A 15,917-nucleotide genomic window follows, 5' to 3' on the forward strand; every position below is an offset into this window, starting at 1 on the left:
CTCCTCGGCCAGCCACGCCGCCAGCTCCGACAGACAGCCAGCTTCGTTCAGTGGTCTAAGGTAGGTGAGCATTCAAATTCCCCCTAATTTTACCCTAAAATCCATTCTTACCATTGTCATTGTGGTTGAAAATGTTTGTTCCTAGTTTTTACTGTAATATATAGTTATGGTTTGATATTTTCATTTATGTGGAGGGAAGTCAGAGAATCATTATACGTTCATGGAACTGATTTTCATATTTTAATTAATATATAGTTTCATGTAGTAGTTTGCTTTATGGTTCCTGTGGTACTACTGATCATGTAGTTTGCTTATTTGCATCTTGTCAATTGTAACATGGCTATCATTATGGAATGGAATGCTCAGCTGCTGGTTGGAAATGTTTGTTGATAAATCATTCTTTTAATTTGGATACAATATAACCACTGCTATTCTATGATTTTAGGCAGAGTTATATATATGACATGACATCATAATTTATTATCATAGACAAAATAGACACATTCATGTAGATCTATTTTGTCTATATAGTTATATTCCTCCCTGAAGTGATATATATAAACTTGTCTTTCAGAAGAAGTTATGGCAATGTACTATGTTAGGTCTGTTAGACACATTCTTACCACCAAAGAAGCATTTGGAGTTGCAAGCAAGCGAGCTTTTGCCACCGGTAAAGCAAAGAAAGGATCTAAAGGGGTGGAGCTGCTGATGGACCCAAAGCATCATCTCTTACCAAAGAACTCAAGTCAAGTACAGTTGTTGGTGCCAACATTCTCAAGGAAGGAGCTGATCCCAAAATTCTACCTGATTCTGAATACCCTCACTGGTTGTGGCATCTGCTTGACAAACGCCCCGCGCTAAGTGAGTTACGTAGGAAGAACATCGAAACACTCTCTTATGAATATCTTAAACGCTATGTTAAGCTGGATAACCGATCTAGGATCAAGGAGAATAACTCTCTCAAGGCAAAGAACTGATTCATTGCAGAACTATTTCCCTTTCTTCTAGTTTTTATGGTTCTCAGTCTTCTGGGATTCCTTTAAGTAATTGATTTGCTCAATTGAATTGCATGGTTTAGTACTTTTTATGGTTCTTTCTGCAACTTTTATGTCTGTTTTTCCCCCTTGGATGTTTAGTAGAGTAATAACTGATTACCTTTGTTGATCGCATAGAGCTGTGTCTATATGTGACTATTTTTACTATGATGTATGTTAAGAAAGGATTCCTACAGCTACATGTATAGAGGGTGAACGGTGAAGGAATTCCGTTCCCCTACTACAATCATAATATTTGGATAAACTTCCTCATTATAACATGTTTACTACAGCTTAAATTAATACCTGCACCCGATGATTTTTGTTGATATGTCCAAGTACTATAATATGTTGACTGCCTTTCAAAAAAAAAAACTATAATATGGTGACTAATGGGTGCTGCTCCAACAAGAGATAAGAATGTCGTCCCACCCAAATTCGACAATGTGATCAAGACAACCTTAAAGGTTGTAGTCCCATATCTGGTATTGTGAACCACTTTTCTTTAGTGACAGGCTCTTGAGGTGCGACAATTAAAGCATCGGATATGGTTTGACATAGTTTTGCCTCATACACTGCATCGTACTTTTCAGCTCTGATTTTCATCTCCTCAATCATCTTCTTTTGAAAATTCACACTCTTGAGTGCGATCTCAACAACAATTTTGCGCTCTAAAGTGTGAAATGCAACAACAGTCATAAAATGTAACGTTTCACACTTAGTATGTGCGAAGAGTTTCACACTTACTAAGTGTGAAAAAACAGAAATCACCTTTGTTTTCACACTTACAAAGTGTGAAAAATTTCACACTTATTAAGTGCGAAACGCTTGAACGCAGCAAAAAGAAGAGGATGGTGAGATAGTGAAGGATGGTAGGAGATAGAAAGAGGATGGTGCGGAGATATTGTTCAAATGTAGGAGAAATGATATGTTAGGGATAAAATTAGATTTTAAGAGTATTTTAGTCATTTTGTTAAAAAAAATGGCAAAACAACTATGATGTGTAACCTAGTAGTTAGTTCACTTATTCCCTTAACCATAAGGTTGAGGTTGATTCTCGCCCATAAAAATAGAATGCATAATATGGTCAATCATCTACCGCTTCGTGCGAACAGTGACGCAAAATGTTTAGTCATTCCTGAGCTCAAAAAAAGATAATGAGCCTGTATATATAGCTGGCTAACTCACGGTGATGAAGACGATCAGCTGGAAGTGGGTCTTAGCAAAGATTATATTTTTGTGGTAGGTGAAGCCATTGGAGGAACAGTTACATGACGACGGCAAAGAGCTTCTTGCAAGAGATTCCACTACCACATACAAACATGCTGAAACAGAGTTGTTTTTGTGAATGGAGTCTCAAAGGCAAAGAAAATGGTTCACTTCTTTATGAATCTGTGACATAGAAACATATATATTATAAAGAAAATTGCTTGGTCTTTGGAGTGAATGGAAAAATTGAAAAACAAAAGAGTGTGAATAGTGTTGCCACATATAAAATTGATGGTGTGTCATTCCAACCAAACAGATCATCTATAAGAAACTTCCTTACTTTCTTTTTATATTGTATGTACTCTTTATAGATACATAAAATAATCAAAATCATCTTTGACCAAAGTTTGAAAGTCAGCTTCCTTGAAGTCATAGAGATCAAAAATGGCAAGCTAAGAACAATTCTACCTCTTCCACCCAATATAAGTACCACAACCTGGGGGTCATGTTCAATCCTCCTCACCAAATAGCCAAAAAAGGTCAAAAGAAACACCTTATTACTACCTTAATTTCCAACTTTTTCTCTCTTTGCAATTCCTGCTTTCATTGAGAACAACAACATATATTATAATGCACTTCACCTTGGCTTTTCCAAAACCAGGGTCTGATCTCTGTCTTCGCTCTAACTTTGCTTCTCGTTATGTCAGGGCTTCTCTTCCTAGGTATGTACATGGTTACATGGATGCATACACAAATCATCATCATCACCACCTTCTTAGCTTTATCTTCTTTGACCAAAAATGCACTTTTAGTTTTTTTTGTGGGGAAGTAATGAAGAGTTTTGGTGATGATTCAGGTTCAGCATGCCAGAGAACTCTATGCCAAAGAAGGCTGCATACCAGAACATACACGATGAGCTGAAGCTTGATGCGAATCCAAAGATGAACTTGGCTTCCTTTGTAACCACATCCATGGAGGAAGAATGTAACAAGCTCATGATGGAATCCATCAACAAGAACTATGTAGACATGGATGAGTACCCTGCTACCACTGATCTTCATGTACTTAATTTCTCTCTTCCTCAACTTATTCTCTTGGTTATATAATACATAGCTGTATTTTATTGCACTAAGAAGTTCTTATCATCCTGGTCTGTGGAGGCCGGAAAAGAGGGAAATGGATTTGTGCAGTCAATTTCTGGTGCAGTCACTAGTCACTGTAGTCAAGGAATCTCGGCCATTGGATGAAAAGCAGAAAGCTCATATTCAGAGAACATGTTATACATATGATTTGTCAAACTTGAAAATTGAACATCTTATCTTCTTTTACGGACTGTAGTGATGGCACCAAAAATTGACTGCAGTCAAGCCGGATCCCGGAAAGAGGAAGATTTTTCTTCTTGAATATTTATATTTTAGAACATAAAAGTGTAATCATTTTTGGTGTTCAACCCTGCACTGTATCTTATGTTTTTCCTGGTTTATACTTATTAAAAACAGAATCGATGTGTAAACATGATAGCACGTTTGTTCCATGCTGAAATTGGAGAAAATGAGAGTGCAATTGGAGCAGGAACTGTTGGATCATCTGAGGCCATAATGCTGGCAGGCCTTGCCTTCAAGAAGAGGTGGCAGAACAAGCGCAAGGCTGAGGGCAAGCCCTATGATAAGCCCAACATTGTCACAGGTGCCAATGTGCAGGTATTAATTTCTTGTTCCCAACAATTGTTAAAAACTTCTTAGCAATTCCAAATGATAATTAAATGGATTGTTTTTGTGTATGAAGAGCTCATTAATTAAATGCTCAGTATTTTGAGATTTTAAGCTAAATCATATGTTTGATGTTGTATATTGGCTTTGTAAATTAATCAGCAGTAAACTTCTAAGGTTGGTGCTGCAGTATTCATTCCCAAACTTATATTTTTACAACTAAATATTTGTATCTGATTCAATTTGGCATGAAAAAAGGCCTTGACTTTGTGATTGTAGTTGATGCTCAAAATTTGTCAGCGGCTTTGAATTAATAGAATGTTTCGATCAACTTATTTTTTCCCAAAATCAATTATGGCATCCAAAAACTATTCACAAAAGCTTTTACCCGGTTTTGATTTTGTCTTTAGATCAATTGTAGAGGGATTTCCAAACATGCTACCAAGAAATTGAATTATTTGCTTTATTATTGATACGTGTTTTGCATAATACGTATTATATAGGTATGTTGGAAGAAATTTGCTAGTTATTTTGATGTGGAGTTGAGAGAAGTGAAGCTGAGTGAAGGCAACTACGTGATGGACCCTGCCAAGGCCGTTGAGATGGTGGATGAAAACACAATTTGTGTGGCTGCAATCTTGGGTTCAACTTACAATGGAGAATTTGAAGATGTCAAGCTCTTGAATGACCTGTTGCTAGAAAAAAACAAGCAAACTGGGTAAGTAATATCCTACTAATTAGACTTGTCCAAATGCGTATACTTAACTTCCTTTATACTGATTTTCTTCATTTGTCTTGTTATATATAGATGGGGTACACCTATTCATGTTGATGCTGCTAGTGGTGGCTTTATTGCTCCTTTCATTTATCCAGAGCTGGAATGGGATTTCAGACTCCCATTGGTGAAGAGCATCAATGTCAGTGGCCACAAGTATGGACTTGTTTATGCCGGAATTGGTTGGGTTATATGGAGAAGCAAGGAAGACTTGCCAGAAGAACTTGTCTTCCACATTAATTACCTTGGAGCTGACCAACCTACATTCACCTTGAATTTTTCTAAAGGTGATTATTGAAACTTATATTTCTTGATCCTTGATTACTTGCTTATACTATAGTTACCTTATCATAGAGCCTAAATTTTACTTTCCATGCTGCAGGTTCTAGTCAGATCATTGCTCAATATTATCAGCTAATTCGCCTAGGCAAAGAGGTGAGCTTATATTTAAATTAAGAATTAAGAAATCTGCTAAATTAGTTTGATTTACAATTTTTTTCTCCCTCATTATTTGATTCAATACCATAAATATTTTTAAGAAATAACATTCAATCAATCTTCAATACATAAAACCATATTTTACCATAAAATAAAAGCCACTATGCCAAATGAAAGTAGCTATGAATTCTGAGTTAAGGAATCCAAATGAAACTCTATCATAACAAAATTTGCAAGAGGGTGCACAACCATTTTTTCTAGGAAACATTTGGTAATTCAGTACTTCAACATGCATCTCACGTGATATCTCCTCATTTGACTCACTAGGGGTATAAGAGCATAATGGAGAACTGCAGAGAAAATGCTATGGTGGTGAAGGAACGCTTGGAAAAGATTGGATGCTTTAACATACTCTCAAAAGACGATGGTGTTCCTGTGGTGGCATTTTCTTTGAAGGACAGAAGCCGCTATGATGAGTTCAAGATATCAAAGATGTTGCGCCGTCTCGGTTGGGTAGTGCCAGCTTATCCAATGCCACCGGGTGCTCAGCACATCAATGCACTCCGTGTGGTGGTCAGGGCTGATCTTTCACGCACACTTGCTGAATGCCTTGTGCTTGATATTGAAAATGTGGTGCATGAGCTTGAGAAACTTCACCCCAAGTACCCTGCCAAAACGACCAACATTAAGGAAAAGAAGAGTGCATTTGATGCACGCAGGAAAATCATTGCTCCAGAATCAAATAAACTTCAGAAAATCATGGCTGCCTAGAGTGGGTTATCTAACTATATATGGCAACTAAGTTTTGTTCTAACTCCATGTAAAGTCCAGCCTTATCTAGATTCACTTTATTCTTTAAATTTTTTATGTAAATCTCTTAACTCATTTCATTATTATGTTTCTAATAGATTTTTGGTGTATATTATGATCTTTGATTGACAATATTGTAACTTAATTGTTTTTAAATGTTACTGTAATCTCATTCTTAAAGTTTGTTTATTACTATGATGGATCCACTTACTTTGCTTAATTACTTTTTATATGATCTGAATTCAACAAATCTTATCTAACCATTGAATTATGTAATATTACCCATAATGATTATGAATACCAAATTTCGGTTAAATTGAATACCAAATTTCGGTTAAATTGAAAATTTGTAGATGTAACTTTAAGTATATCAAAGTTCCCTTGCACTTTATTTTCCAAGTTTATCTGCATCCTGACAATATGTTGGTTATGCATTTTTTTTAAGAGTTTGCACTTCAGATCCACTTCAGATTTGCTTAGACTATCGATTTTAGTCTTGGCTGTATGAAGGCAGCTAGTGCCATGCAACTTAATTTTCTTTTAGGTAGTGGAGTGTTCTACTTTGTAGGACATTTTTCACTACAGCAGTAGTTGCTATTATTTTAAGATCTGCAGTTTAGTTGTGTTGCACAGGGACATGTGGCCTGTGGCTATTTGCCTATAACTGATTAATATGCCTCACTCACTATAACTGATTTAGGCATGAAATGAAGCAGCCAGGAATCCTGAGTACATCACAATGTCCTATTCAACCAGGAGGGAAATTCAGGCAGAATGTGATTTTTTCATTAGAGGAGGAAGGGACCTTATGGTGGCATGCCCAACATTTATTTTTTGCTTGCTTCTCGATGTTAATAATTCTAATCAAGAATCATTAATGCTTTTGGTGTTTTGGTTTAGGTCTTCATGATGTTTTACTTGAACTAAGGTATTAATGCCACCTTTAAATTGCGTGATGAAAGACTTATGATGTGTTTGACAATGTTTGCATAAGAATGAAGGTTGTAATTATAGGAAGTGTATGCTTCTTAACTTGTTCTCCGAATAATTTACATCTCATAAATATATAAAACCGGTTCTGGTTTGGATTATAATTAAGAAAGTGGCAGATGGAATTTCTCGGATTAATTTAGAACATAAATAGCTATGAATTAGCTGAAAGATTGCTATCAAGTTCATGTTATTTCACCGCAAATTAGCTAGGCAATAGGTAGTACTTCTCGCAGCAATGTAACGAGAATATACTAGTTTTACCCAAATTTTGCTATGGTTTAGTACTAAGAATAGCTAGGAAATGTTTATATTATTAAAATCTAAATGATGCTAACTTTAAACTAGAGTAAGTGTCATTGTCATGTCAAAGATACATGAAAAATTTAAGGTTTAAATACTCTAGAGGTCCCTGAAATTGTCTGCCGTATGAAAATAAGTCCCTGAAATTTTTTTTTCCAATTCCGAATCCCTGAAATTATTTTTTTAATCAGAATAAGTCCCTACTCGTGTTTCCAGCCTATATGGCTCAATTTTTGCTGAGTCATTTATTCCACGTGACTTTTCTATTTTTTTAAATACACATATATTAAAAAAATATATTTAAATTTAAAATGTTATTAACCTAATTAACCCTAAATCTATGTACCAAAAAAAATTAACCCTAAATCTAATTAACCCTAAATCCCTAAAAAGATTTTAATTTTAAATTTAAACATTTAAAATTTAAATTAAAATCTTATTAACCTAATTAACCCTAAAAAGATTTTAAATTAAAATTAAAATATTTAATTTTATTTTTTTAATCCATGTGTATTTAAAAAAAATAGAAAAGCCACGTGGAATAAATGACTCAGCAAAAATTGTGCCACATAGGCTAGAAACACGAGTAGGGACTTATTCTGATTAAAAAAAATTCTAGGGATTCGGAATCGGAAAAAAAAATTTCAGGGACTTATTTTCGTACGACAGTCAATTTCAGGGACCTCCAGAGTATTTAAGCCAAAATTTAATTTACAATGTGGTATTCCCACTTAAATCTCACATATGCTTAAACTATTTTATCAAAGTCATGACATTGATATGACCTACAAAAAAAATTCCAAACTTAGTACAAGAAGAGCTCATTTGGTTAGGGAATCCATGCAGCCTTCCAACCCCTTGATAACCTCTCTCATAGTAGGTGTATCATTGCGATTGTATACAAATCATTCATGCTCAAGGGTGATTTAGTTGCAGGTCCACCTATGTATATAAATTGGCCTTCGGAAAAAGAATCAAATATAAGAGCTCTCATGGAGCCTTCAAAACAGTAACAATGTTTTGGTGTGATGTTTGAATGATGCTCGCCGCCTCATTTTTGAATTCTTCACCATCTTCTTTAGATTCTCTCAATATCTTGACTGCTACATCACGATCATTGAGCATTCCTCTGTATATACATCACCATAACCACCTTGTCCTAGCTTAGAACCAGGTTTGTTTGTAATCTTCTCAATATCTGACCATGTGTAACTTTTTGGACTTAGATCCACATGATTTGGTGAGTGATCTTCATTGTCATGATTTCTTTCAATCAGCGACTGCGACTCAATATCTCCTTGACATCTTAACTTGTGTATTAAACACCAAATTGCACATATGGACAACACTAGGATTGTAAGCGCTGAAACACTGGTAACAACACGGAATTGTTTTGATTTTGAATGAGGGAGTGTTTTTGATAATGCTGGCGCCTTGCTGCAAACGTGGTCATCATAATGTTGTCCAGAGACAACATTATGATGGTCAAGTTTGCAGCAAGGCGGCAGCATTATCAAAAACACTCCTTCATCCAAGGACAGCAATGGAACTCTCATAAATATTTGCCCATAAAATAAAATGGAAGGATTGGTACGTGCAGAGAAGAGAAGATGAGTATATCGTTTGTGCATCTTTGTCGGCCCTGTTCTGCTATATATAAAGAGAATGAAGGGCCAGCATTTAATCTTAATTGCTAGAGAGTAAATGAGGGAGAAATTCAAGGTGAATGAATGGTTTCTAGGAACGGTTTGCACGGCTGGTCCTCTGTCTCTTGCTGTTTTTATGCTCCTCTGCTCCTTGGTTCCCTTGACGTTTTAAGTTCTGTTTTTTTTTTTTGATACATCGGAAAATTGCAAACAAAACAAAACAACTAAGGGGCTCCTAAAGAGTCTTGGAGTAACAAAACTTGAAGCTCTTGAGAAGGTCCATTTAACTGGTGGAGCTTAATATTCCTGTCTCTAAGACCTTGTTTTGCCATCCAATCAGCAACAGAGTTAACCTCGCGAGGAATCCATATGAGCTCCACCCGCCACCCTTTGTCTAGGATGTTGCAAATGTCTTGCAGTAATGCAGTTTGGACATGGAAGCTGATTCTATCACGCTTCAGCAACAAGTCAATGAGCTCCTTGCAATCAGATTCACAGACGAGGTTGCGAGTGCCGTGGTTCCAAGCCATTACCAGGCCATCTCGAAGAGCAGCCGCTTCCGCGGTAAACGCATTGCCCGACGCTGCATGGCTCATGAAACCGCAAACCCAGGTACCGGAATGATCTCTGATCAAGCCTCCTCCACCCATGTGGCCATCATCTACCCCAAAGCTGCCATCAACATTTAATTTCAATAAACCAGTTGAGGGGGGAATCCATCTTGTGCGTAGCCAAGTAAAATCATTATCCAACAAATCTGGTTTCAGGAATTGGCAGAAAGCATCATGCTCTTGACATATATTCCTCCAAGCCACTTCCATAGGCCAGGGGTGTGGATCGAAACACATATTGCACCTCCATTTCCAAGTACCCCAGAGTCCTGCTAGGAAGCGACGACCATGATTACCCGTAGCTAGTTCTTGAATCCAAGTCGCTAGATTTTGATTGTGAAATCCATACCAGCGCCAGGCACCCAACCGTGTCCAAATCTCGCGAGAGTGAGGGCAGTCTCGAAGGGCGTGGAGCGTATCCTCCTCCTGGGAGGAGCACCTCGAGCAAGCTCCTGATGGCGCCATACGGCATTTATGGCGGTGCATATTGACTGGGAGAGAATCGTGAAGGGCCACCCAAACAAAGTAACGAACCTTCTCAGGAACCGGTAGCTTCCATAGCCAACGCCAGTCTTCATTATCTGGTACGGTTGGGTGATTTCCTCTCAGCCACGCGTATCCACTGCTTACTGTATACGCTCCAGGGTCATCGTCGTCCCAGTTCCAATGGTCATTCACCGTCAGGTCTAGCTGCGGAGTGACGCGAGTGAAGCTTTCCTCAACATCAGGTGGGATCATGGTATAAAGCTTGTCAAGGTGCCAAGCGTTGTGAGAAACCAAGTCCCTGAGCCTGAGTTGAGTATCTGTAATGTGAATAAAGGGGAGCTGGTCTCCAATATTTCCTTTCCCAGTCCAATCACAGTACCAAACAGATGTGTTCCCGTTGCCAAGCCTAAATTTGAAGCCTTCCCTTAGGCGATTCCGGGCTTTCAAGATGCCCCTCCATACCGGTGAAGCACTAGCACGCGTTGGGACACTCAAAATCGACTCCCCATGGAGATATTTATGAGAAAGAGCCTTGACCCATAATTTGTCAGAGTTTATCAAGAGCTGCCAAACTGCCTTGCCAAGGAGAGCAGTATTGTGGTCTTCCATGATCTTCATTCCTAGCCCACCCTTCTCCTTGTCACTAGTAATTGTAGTCCAATTCACCAAGTGCCAGCCACGGTGACCATTACCCTTAGACCAGATAAAGGAGCGCATGGACTGATCAATCTTATTAGTGATCCTCTTTGGAAGCGAAAAGACTTGCATGGAGTACGTCGGGATGGCTGCCATAACTGATTTGGAGAGACATACTCGACCTGCAAAATTAAGAAGGTTAGTCTTCCAGGAAGCTAACTTCCTAGAGATGTTGTCCAGCAAGAAGTCAAAACGCCCTCTGGTTGCCCTGCCTCCTGACATAGGGAACCCTAGATACTTGCCAAGATTATTCACAAAAGGAATGGGAGCGATGTTGCGGATCTCGTCTCGCACATTTGCACGAACACCCTTGGAAGCCATCGCCTTTGACTTTCCAATGTTAATTTTCAGCCCTGAGTGGTTGCAAAAATCTTGGAGAGTATTTGCCAGGAGTTGGACTTGGGCACTATTAGCCTGACAAAAAAGAAGCACATCATCAGCAAAAAACAAATGAGAGATAGGGGGCCCTGAGTTGCTATTCTGATGGGCTTCCAATCCCCAGTGTCAACCAGATGGTGGATTTTAATTGACAAACGCTCCATGCACAAGACAAATAGGTAAGGAGATAAAGGATCTCCTTGCCTTAGGCCTCTACCAGGGTGAAATGCTGGAAGTCTAGCATTATTCCACAAAAGTGAGAGTTTCGAGCCCGTGACACAGAACATAATTAACTCGATTAGTTTCGGAGGAAACTCAAAAAGGTTTAGTGTCTCCTCGAGGAAACTTCAAGCAACACTGTCATAGGCCTTCTCCAGGTCTATTTTAAAGGCTAGGCAACCCTTTTGAGCTATGGAGGAATTCATGTAGTGAACTATCTCTTGAGCCAAGAAAGCATTGTCCATGGTACCCCGACCAGGAAGAAAACTGCTTTGCATGGGACCAATCAATCGGTTCATCAAAGGGCGAACTCGATTCACAATCACTTTGGTAATGATTTTGTAGACGACATTACAAAGGCTGATTGGACGGAGCTCTTTGGGAGAGGATGGGTGCTCTATCTTTGGGATCAATACCACTAAGGTTTCAAGTAATTTGTCATCCACTAATCCACTCTCGAACGCCTTCTGTACCACCTTGGTCACATCCTCCCCAACAAGACTCCAGTATTTCTTGTAGAAGAATGGTTGAAACCCGTCTGCTCCCGGAGCAGTGTAGGATTTCATAGTCATAAGTGCTTTCCTGACTTCTTCTTTAATTACTGGGAAATTCAACTTGGTCTTCTCTGCTTCTGTTAGAGTGGTGAACGCATGGTGGTGAAATTCCGTGTGGCCACGGGGTGGACCAGCTGCAAATAGGGAAGTGAAGTGTTGACGAACCTCACTGATAATGATTTCTGGGTCCGAGCACCATGAACCGTTGGAAAGCTTGAGCTTGTGGATCTGATTCCTTTTCTTTCTAATGACAGCGTGGGTATGAAAATAAGTGGTGTTCCGATCGCCAAAACGGATGTTGTTGCCCCTCGCTCGCTGAAACCAGAGTAGTTCTTCCTGTTTAAGGATAGCTCTGTAATCTCGTTGTAGTTCAGTTTCCAGTTGAACCATGTCGGAGGTAACCCGAGCGTTGAGTTCTCTTTGAATCCCACGCAACCTGCCTTCCACCCACCTCTTGCGCCTGAAGATGTCACCGAAAACTTCTTTGTTAAAGATTTCAGAGTCTGTCTTGACTTGGGTAAGCTTGGCGTGTATGTCATTGTTACCTTTCTGCCATGCTCGTGATACCACTTTCTCATACTCGGGGTGATCAGACCACGCAGCTAGGAAACGGAAAGGTTTACTCGTACCTTGACTAGGCCTAGGAGCGCTGCAATGGATCAATAGGGGGCAGTGATCCGAGTGTATTCGATGTAGCACTTCCACAAAAGCTTCAGGAAATTCAGTTCTCCAGTCAACATCGCCTAAGGCTCTGTCCAACCGCTTGGAGAGGATTAACCTGTTATTGTGCTTGCGAAACCAGGTGAATTTGCCACCCACTGAACCAAGGTCAATCAGGTTGCAGTTTCTCAGGACTTCTTCAAATTTGGAGGCCCGATTGGGGAGGAATTCACCTCCACGAACCTCCGTGGGGAAAAGGATCTCGTTCATGTCACCAACAAGTAACCAGGGGATGGTGATACCTGGTCTGATTTGGTAAAGATGGTCCCATAGTAAATCCCTTTGAGCAGGACTCGGCGATGCATAAATGGCTGAGCATGCCCAGGAGAAGTTATCTCTCCAGATTTCAAAGGAGACTGCTTGATCATGCATATGTAAGAGACGGGTGTTAAAATTGGCATTGGTTCTGATAAGAACCCAAATGCCACCTCTGAACCCTATAGCCTCATAGATGAAAGCAGGCGAAAATCCCAGGGAATTCCAAAATCTGCTAGCCCGAGCAAATTGGCACCGAGTTTCCAGTAGAAGAATTATATCTGGGTTTTTAGTCCTTACTAATTCTTTCACAAAGCGCTTACCATTGTCATGGAGAGCACCTCGAACATTCCAAGAAATTATTTTTAGATCTTCAAACCCTATCATAAAATGATTGGGTAATTATTGGGGCTAGCCCCGTAGACTCCAGGGAGTCATGCATGTTCATTATTCTCCTCATGACAACCTGAGGCACCAAATCTCTTGAGATAGTCTTCTTCCTCATGTGGCACTTTACTGGATTGGCCAAAAATTACCATCTTCAATCTCTCATGATCTGCCTCCTGTGGGGCCAGTGGGGTCCTCGTAGATCCAGTAATCAGCTGGGGCCCATAGTGAATATCTTTATTATTATTATTGGCAACAAACCTTCTCTTTTTATTCTCCTGGGTTTTTGTTGCCAACTGCATCACGGGGCCCGCTTTACCTCCCTTTATTTCCGTGCCTGCCAGAATGTTGGAGGAGTTTGCAATTGACCTTTGCTTTGATTTATTGGGCATTGATGCACCAATACTCATTCCCTTGGATCCCGCACCTGATGATGATGAGCCCATAATTATACCCTTGGATCTCGCACCAAATTGCATGCCTTGACTTACGTGGGGTTTCTTTTTCTTTTTTGAAACTACCAACCAATCCCCATGCATTTCAAATTCTTGGGCTAAACTAACGGGTGAACTTGCCGCTGATTGAGTTTTTGAATTTTCCGGTATCATAGCCGCTTCATCCGGGGTGGCAGGAGTCTCGGGAGTTACCTGAATTGGCCCCGACGTACCCTGGGCCACCATTGGATCCGTGACACCTGTCTGCTTCTCCACCATTGATTGAATGGTTGATTGCGTTCCTGAATTAGGGTTTACTGGGGTCATTGCCGCCGTCTGAACTGTGCATTCCCTGCTCCTATGGCCATAACACCCACATTTAGTGCAGATGACATGTAGCCCTTCATATTCTATGTTGTACCAATAATCCTCAATACAGACTTTCCCCACTACAGGGAGTGTGAGATCCAGTTCAACACATATTCTTGCAAACCTTCCCCGGTATGCCATCAGAGTGTTACGGTCTACCTTAATTGGTTTGCCAATTGCCCGGGCAATGGACAACAAATAGCTTTCATCATAAAAAACAACATTGAGTCCCGGGATGCGAACCCAAGCCAGTGTTCTTGTGACCTTGGTTGCCGGAGAGATGAACTTTGGACTCCAAGTCGACACCGCAAGGTAGTGGTCAAACACCATCCATGGCCCCCCATTGATCACATGTTCTCTGTCCTCCTTCCTGTCGAACTTGATCATATAGAATCCATTCCCAACATCAATCATATCAAAATCTCCAGCCAACCTCCAGATGTTGCCCAGCTTTAGTTTCATAGTGCGATACCCCAGTGATTTCCCCAGGAGGGTCACCACCAGTGCTTCTTTCCACGGAGCACTCATCTCCTCCACGACAGAGGCTTCCGTTACTATTTTTGGTAGCAGCCGATTACCATTCACAAGTTGGATCTTCATGCGCCCTTGCTCGACTAGGTCCTTCACCTCTTTAGGCGGCTCCGCCCTGGACCCCTCCATAAGCTTATCACGAAAGGAGGGTCTCTCCGGTAGACTTCCACCGGTCAGCGGTGGATTTGTATCTTCCACTTCCATGTGCTCAAACCCTAGCAGACGTTTTAAGTTCTTGCTCTAGTTTTTGTTTTTTTGTTTTTTTGGTGGCTGTTTGACTGTTTCTTCAAGGACAATGTGATTATCTTTTATAAGTTTAACTTTTAAAAAATCACATTAGGCCCCTAACTTTGTAAGATAAATCACATTAGGTCTCTGAAAAAAATCAATTCAATGTCATCCCTAAGAATTATTTCTAATCAAATTAAGTCATTATACTTATGTGTTATCAATTTTGATCGGTCGACTCTTCCACAATCATACGTGTAATTGCTCATATCAATTTTGGTTCCTCTAACATATTTTCAATCACTTAAAGTGCTTCTCCTTCCAACTTCTTCATCTTTCTCTTCCCCCTGTTTTTCTTCCTCCATGGCTCAAACTTAAAAACACTTGCCTATTCTTTGCCTTGACAACAAAGAGAACATTATCCGCCAATGAAGGATCAAGAAAATTTAAGTTGTGGAGACAATATACATATACACATACATATAAATAAGTAGTGGCGGCAAATAATACATTTAGTATTAAGAAAATTAAATTTTTGTAAAGCAAATAACACAAACAATACATGATATGATATTAAGGAAACATCAAAAAGTTTGTGCTTCTCCCCGGGATAAAGCTACTTTGCATTGGGCTAATTATCTTCTTCATAATAGGCCGAATCCAATTAACCGGAATTTTTGAGATGAGCTTATAGGCCGAATCGTAAGGTTATATATTTAATTGCAATTTTATTGAGCAATCCTCATTTATGGATATTTAAATTTTATCTAAGAAACCTTGCACATTTTCGTATAAAAGAGTAGTAAATTGAGAGTGTAAAAGAATTTCCCTATGGAATTATATTCAAAATAAATACTTTAAAGTTTAAACTACTATATGCAACAACAACAAAATTATTCAGATACAATTTTTTGTATTATTAGGCATTAAATAATAACTAGAGATATGTCTAGTTATTATTTAAGGAATCATTTCTACTCACTATTATGACTTCCTCCACTATACCTGGCTATGGGGAATTAGGTTTGGCACCCCACCTATTGGATTTGACACCCCATTTTATTCAATATTGGATTTAAAGTTCCGTATTCAATACGGAATTTAAAATTCCGTATTTGTTTTAGTATGCAATGAA

General features: G+C 39.3%; 3 protein-coding genes across 3 annotated transcripts; 2 read left to right on the forward strand and 1 right to left on the reverse strand.

Moving 5' to 3' along the window:
- Nucleotides 1–578: 578 nt before the first annotated feature.
- LOC130713788 (54S ribosomal protein L37, mitochondrial-like) lies at nt 579–1,230 on the forward strand. The gene is given in 2 exon segments (XM_057563589.1): nt 579–693; nt 696–1,230. Coding segments are annotated over 2 exon segments (393 nt in total). The 5' UTR covers nt 579–582; the 3' UTR covers nt 978–1,230.
- A 1,496-nt stretch (nt 1,231–2,726) lies between these two features.
- On the forward strand, nt 2,727–6,155 carry LOC130713787 (glutamate decarboxylase 1-like). Its single transcript, XM_057563588.1, has 7 exons — nt 2,727–2,965; nt 3,100–3,304; nt 3,743–3,943; nt 4,456–4,670; nt 4,761–5,014; nt 5,110–5,162; nt 5,493–6,155. The coding sequence occupies exons 1-7, from the start codon at nt 2,874–2,876 to the stop codon at nt 5,934–5,936; spliced, it is 1,464 nt and encodes a 487-aa protein (XP_057419571.1). The 5' UTR covers nt 2,727–2,873; the 3' UTR covers nt 5,937–6,155.
- A 7,112-nt stretch (nt 6,156–13,267) lies between these two features.
- On the reverse strand, nt 13,268–14,758 carry LOC130710717 (uncharacterized). The gene has a single exon (XM_057560068.1). The coding sequence runs from the start codon at nt 14,756–14,758 to the stop codon at nt 13,268–13,270; it is 1,491 nt and encodes a 496-aa protein (XP_057416051.1).
- Nucleotides 14,759–15,917: the final 1,159 nt, after the last annotated feature.

This window comes from Lotus japonicus, chromosome 4 (genome assembly GCF_012489685.1).
Source record: "Lotus japonicus ecotype B-129 chromosome 4, LjGifu_v1.2".
NCBI classification, from domain to species: Eukaryota; Viridiplantae; Streptophyta; class Magnoliopsida; order Fabales; family Fabaceae; genus Lotus; species Lotus japonicus.

Bases quoted from the DNA above. Each gene is read 5' to 3' on its own strand.
- LOC130713787 (XM_057563588.1), top strand. From the start codon at position 2,874: ATGCACTTCACCTTGGCTTTTCCAAAACCAGGGTCTGATCTCTGTCTT. The intron at 3,944-4,455 runs GTATTAATTTCT...CGTATTATATAG, and splicing joins TCACAGGTGCCAATGTGCAG to GTATGTTGGAAGAAATTTGC. The intron at 5,015-5,109 runs GTGATTATTGAA...TCCATGCTGCAG, and splicing joins CACCTTGAATTTTTCTAAAG to GTTCTAGTCAGATCATTGCT.
- LOC130710717 (XM_057560068.1), bottom strand. From the start codon at position 14,758: ATGGAAGTGGAAGATACAAATCCACCGCTGACCGGTGGAAGTCTACCG.